This window comes from Monopterus albus, unplaced genomic scaffold (assembly GCF_001952655.1).
Source record: "Monopterus albus unplaced genomic scaffold, M_albus_1.0 scaffold14.1, whole genome shotgun sequence".
In the NCBI taxonomy this organism is placed as follows: Eukaryota; Metazoa; Chordata; class Actinopteri; order Synbranchiformes; family Synbranchidae; genus Monopterus; species Monopterus albus.
The window spans coordinates 1,015,320-1,021,152 of record NW_018127894.1 but is presented as its reverse complement, the minus strand read 5'-3'; the positions used below and the strand labels follow the sequence as shown (position 1 = coordinate 1,021,152).

General features: G+C 40.0%; 1 protein-coding gene across 1 annotated transcript in view; it reads right to left on the bottom strand.

Moving 5' to 3' along the window:
• Positions 1-5,833, bottom strand: part of LOC109955389 (epidermal growth factor receptor substrate 15-like 1) — a 17,856-nt gene that overhangs the window by 5,689 nt on the left and 6,334 nt on the right. Inside the window, 7 exon segments of the mRNA XM_020591516.1 lie at positions 137-197; positions 471-610; positions 886-994; positions 2,952-3,116; positions 3,770-3,967; positions 4,736-4,896; positions 5,177-5,311. Of these exon segments, the coding sequence (XP_020447172.1) occupies positions 137-197; positions 471-610; positions 886-994; positions 2,952-3,116; positions 3,770-3,967; positions 4,736-4,896; positions 5,177-5,311 (969 nt within the window).

Here is a 5,833-nt window from a genome sequence, read left to right as displayed (position 1 = left end):
TAATGGCAACAATTCCAAACCAACTAACTCCTTTGACACAGAAAAATGTTACCTCATATTAATCTTTACATTTATAACTGAGAATAAAATCTCAGTATGTATTTACATCCCATGATGCTTGTGAGCAGCAAATTACCTGAATCCTTTAGTTTTGGGCTGGTTGATGCAAATGGGTCGCTCCTGTTGAGGGCACCTGGCTGAGAAGCACAAAGAAGCAAAGTACAAGTACAATAAGTAAGCGATTCACAAGATCTTGTTTAAAATCCATACACAACGACCATGTTGGCATGACCACGAGAACTCTCTCTGGTTTACTTTTCTAGTTAGCTACAGTGGTGAGGACACATCAGAGCTTGTTTCTGTCTGACAAAAGCGTATTGGTGTTTGCACATCATAAAGCATACTAAGAACCATAATCAGTCCTCAAAACAAGCACCAGATTATCGCTAAAAAGGAGAGGTGTTTGATACCTTCACTGGCGGAGTGGGTTTTCTACCAAAAGGGTCTGATGATCCAAATGGGTCAGACTTGTCTGTCCTCTTAAAAAAGTCTTCCGATGACGTGCCTTTGAAAGGATCACTTTCTTTGAAAGGGTCTTCTCCAAATGGATCTAGAAAAAGGACAAGATTGCCATCTTCAGCCTCTGACAAGAAACTAGTCTCATTAAAAGGTCTTGTTTACTGTTTCACAGAATGAACAAACATTTCTATTTCATTAAAATGGCACAATTTGGCATCTATAATGTTATTTATGTGTTAAGTGAAAATACTGATTCAAAGGGACACTAAATTAGTCCAAGTGATTAGCACACAGCAGAGCAGGAACAGTCTCAGCTCTTTCAAAGATGCAGGCATAAACAATGAGAAAGCAACGCGGTTTTCAGACCTTTGAAGGGGTCGGACTTGAAGGGGTCTTCTGTCTGGAAGGGGTCTGCTGGAAGCTCCTTAGCACTACTGCTGTTAAACATGGCGATCTTTGACTTGAAAGCATCATTCTAATGAATGAATACATACAAATCCACAAATTAATACATGTATCAAGGATTAGTCAAGTCTTTCACCAGGCAACAAAGTGTCAATTTTTAGTGTCTATGCTATTGCAAAATGCAAGACATTATAAGAGCCTGTGCACTATTTAAACAGACAAAAAAAGGGGAGAGACCAAGCATAGCATGTATAATATGTACAGTGGTGTGAAAAAGTGTTTGCCCCCTTACTGATTTCTTATCTTTTTGCATGTTTGTCACACTGTAATGTTTCAGATCGTCAAACAAATTTATATATTAGTCAAAGATAACACAAGTAAACACATCATGCAGTTTTTAAATGAAGGTTTTTATTATTAAGGGAAAACAAAATCCAAAACTATAGAGCCCTGTGTGAACAAGTGTTTGCCCCCCTGTCAAAACACTGGTTTATCGCACCTGAGTTCAATTTCTCTTGCCACACCTGTTCGCAATCAAGAAATCACTTAAATAGGACCTGCCTGACAAAGTGAAGTAGACCAAAAGATCCTCAAAAGCTAGACATCATGCCGAGATCCAAAGAAATTCAAAAACAAATGAGAAAGAGAATAATGGAGCTCTATCAGTCCGGAAAAGGTTATAAAGCCATTTCTAAAGCTTGGGGACTGCAGACAGCAGAATTCATGGTTCCATTTATCACAGCAAGTCTTCCAGGGCCTGAAGCAGCAAAACAGCCCCAGACCATCACACTACCACCACCATATTTTACTGTTGGTATGATGTTCTTTTTCTGAAATGCGGTGTTACTTTTACGCCACACATAATGGGACACACACCTTCCAAAAAGTTCAACTTTTGTCTCGTCTGTCCACAGAGTATTATCCCAAAAGTCTTGGGGATCATCAAGATGTTTTCTGGCAAAACTGAGATGAGCCTTTATGTTCTTTTTGCTCAGCAGTGGTTTTCGTCTTGGAACTCTGCCATGCAAACCATTTTTGCCCAGTCTCTTTCTTATGGTGGAGTCATGAACACTCACCTTAACTGAGGCAAGTGAGGCCTGCAGTTCTTTGGATGTTGTTGTGGGGTCTTTTGTGACCTCTTGGATGAGTTGTCGCTGTGCTCTTGGGGTAATTTTGGTCGGCCGGCCACTCCTGGGAAGGTTCTCCACTGTTCCATGTTTTCGCCATTTGTGGATAATGGCTCTCACTGTGGTTCGCTGCAGTCCCAAAGCTTTAGAAATGGCTTTATAACCTTTTCCGGACTGATAGAGCTTCATTATTCTCTTTCTCATTTGTTTTTGAATTTCTTTGGCTCTTGGCATGATGTCTAGCTTTTGAGGATCTTTTGGTCTACTTCACTTTGTCAGGCAGGTCCTATTTAAGTGATTTCTTGATTGCGAACAGGTGTGGCAGTAATCAGGCCTGGGTGTGGCTAGAGAAATTGAACTCAGGTGCGATAAACCAGTGTTTTGACAGGGGGGCAAACACTTGTTCACACAGGGCTATATAGTTTTGGATTTTGTTTTCCCTTAATAATAAAAACCTTCATTTAAAAACTGCATGATGTGTTTACTTGTGTTATCTTTGATTAATATATATATTTGTTTGACGATCTGAAACATTACAGTGTGACAAACATGCAAAAAGATAAGAAATCAGTAAGGGGGCAAACACTTTTTCACACCACTGTAACTGTTTCCCACCAGAACATCTTCAAAATAGAAGAGCAAATAAAACTTTAGAAGCGACAATACCAGGGAACAAAAATAGCTAAATTTGTTTTTACATTCCTGTGGCATATGAATAGTAACGAACATGTAAATTAGAAAATAGGTGATATAAAAAGGGCTACTGTTAGTTTCACCTTTTGTCTTTTTAGGGGGTAAATCAAAAATTTGAATAAGGTTTTTCAGGTGGAAACGCAGTAAAGCTCAAGAGGCCAAGGCAAACGTTCAGGATTAGAAAAGAGGAAATATTCAGCATCTCACCGCACTTCTGAAACCTCCGCTCTCCTTCTCAGCGAGCCCTTCACTTAACACTGGCAGGTTGCTCAAGTTTCCTCTGTTTATGTCACTCAAAGCGCTGTTGTACTGCTCAATGGTCTTGGTCACCTCTTTTTGGCTGTCCTGGATATGCAACAGTTTACTGCGAGCCTAAAATACAAAGGAATTTTTAATTCATATCCGATTCCATAAAGTAAATGATTTCCTTCAATGTATATTTTAATAGGTCTCAGAACTGTTGAACACTGGAGAATTTCGAACCTTGCAGAAATGGGTAAGCGATTACAATTAATGTTTGATTAAATTGAAAATAGAATCTGAACACAATGTCCTCACAAGCTGTATAATCTTAACCACTATGATATTAGAGTTTCAATTCCGCATGCTTCAAATTTGTGCATCAAAGCATGCTAAAAACTCCAGCACAATACCTGACTGTGGGCGTTCATTCTTGGCTTGCGGAGTAAACACAAAGTCCACTGAGCTAGCATCCGAGCTTTTGCCTGTATCTCACAGGTCTTCATTCAGCTGTTTAGATTAATCACCGAACATTTAGCACTATACCAAGTCTATAACTAAAGTGAAACTAATGTTTCCAAAAATTAGTCTGTTGTTTAAAACAAACAAAAAAGCTTAGTGCATGAACATACAGTATGACTGGATATCCAGATCATTAGTTTGTATAAACTAATAAATCTTTCTACATTACCTTTTATTAACACCATACTATGTTGATCGCAAAGCTTAAGGGCAAAGTGACAGAACATCCTTATGTAACCTGTTGTCTCTCTGCCTGCACTGACCTGGCTGATCTCTTCCTGGGTGGTTTTGAGGGACTTTATGATGCTGTCCAGCTGGACGCGACCAGAGAGCAGGCTCTGCTCCAGCTGGGCCTCCTCCTCCTGCAGCCGGCTCAGGTTCGCCTTGGTTCGGCTCAGTTCGTCCTCCTGGCTCCGGAGGTTGGTTTCCTGAGAGCTGATCTGGCTCTGCAGAGAAGAGATCTGGAAGATCCAAAAAAATAAAGAAAGAAGGTCTATAGGTGTTGGCTCATCAAGCCTTGTAACAATTTAATTGCCAAGTATTGAGGAATTCCAGCTTCAAATCAGATTTAGTTTTGCTTGTTAGGACAGATCAGTGCTGCATCAAAATTATTTCTAGGGAAGATGCAAAAAAAAGCAAGGCTGGCAAGACAGTCAGATGCTGATCTTCATTTTACTCTTAAATCACACACTTTTTATTCACTTGGCCACAAATGAATCACTGATGCAATGCTTCACCTCCAAATATGCAAGTCATCTTTCCAAAGTAAATACATAAATAGTTGCAGTATTTTAAAACATTCAAGACGCTTTTGGGCCAAACAGTTCTAGGGACTACCCACCATAGACCTTCACGGGCTTTTTTCTGTTTGCAATCACACCACCAGTAGGAACGCCGAGGTGAGGGCAAGAGCCAGCTGACTGTTACCGATTAGCCGACAAGCTTGCTCTAAAAACTATGAAAAGGTTCCTCTGGTCTGATAGCACCTACGCCAACTGTTTAAAAATAATAATCTGCAGCAACTTCCTTTGAACAAACCTTAAAGTCACATGACCTCAATGTTTGATTGACATGCAAGATCTCACTTCAAAAATACCAAAGCGTTGCCTGCTAAGTACAAAGATTTCACCACAATAGGATGATAACTGCATGAGTACTATATGCCATCAGCACACAAGAAAATACAATAACATTCTTCTTATGTTATTTTACTAAGACATTTCTCAAACCGTCTGGGACTCTTCCTGGCACTTCTGCTTGATGTCGTTGAGCATTCCCTCGAGTTTGGAGCGTTGCTGGTCCATCTCCTCCAGACGCTCCTGGGAATCCTGCTTCTGGGACTCTAGGTCTTGCAGGCTGCTGCTCTCCCTGTCCAAGTCATTCTGCAGGTGAGGAGGGTCCGGAAAACACACACACACACACACACACAGGTATTTGCAAGGTACTTTGCTTCTGAGTATCATCTTTGTTAACTCTTCCAGTTCACCTGTAATTTGGGAAGGAATCAGACCTATACTGTATAAATACCCAGCGCCTATTTGTACCATGAATTCTGTATCGTTTCCAGGCACTGTGATGGACTGCTACCAATGAGCCACTCATGAAATATAAATTCACTGATATTTCTCACCATAAATGGATGATTTGGAACTTATTCAGGCTTAGCCTTACCTGGACTTCACTGTTTTGTTGCCTGATGGTGTCCTCCTTTATCCTGAGCTCCTGCTCCAGGATGAATTTCTCCCTATAGGCAGAAAAAGTGGGAGAAGAGCAAAAGACGCAAGTAACACATTCTGTTATTTCTCCTTTAAAAAGCCAACATTAACAATACATAGAGCTTAAAAATGCTGTTAAATGGCTTTTGTAATTCTGGTAGCATCGCTGTTGCTGTGATGTGGAGACAGAGATTAACAAAGGATAAACAAATAAAGAACAAGTGATGATATCTGCAACATCAGTATTCTTTCCAAGACTTTGTGACATTATGCAGACCTGAAACACTAAAATAAATCAGAATATTTAGTACACCACGAACACACATACCCTGATAATCTGAAACACTGTAAAGTACTCCAGGTCTGAAAATGGTCTTGCATTTAATCGTTCTCTTAGTGTTAGATAATCTAATTAAAGGTACTAATAAGGCCCCGTAGTGACATGGTGCCAAGTCTCTCTTGGAATACAAAAAAATCCAAAAGAACATATACAGTATAAAGGGTAACATTATTTAATAAATAAATATAATCAAACTTTGAGCTTTGATACCGAGCCTCAACATCCCTTCAGTGAAATCCACCCCCCCCCCCAGAGGAAGGGGAACAAAGCCG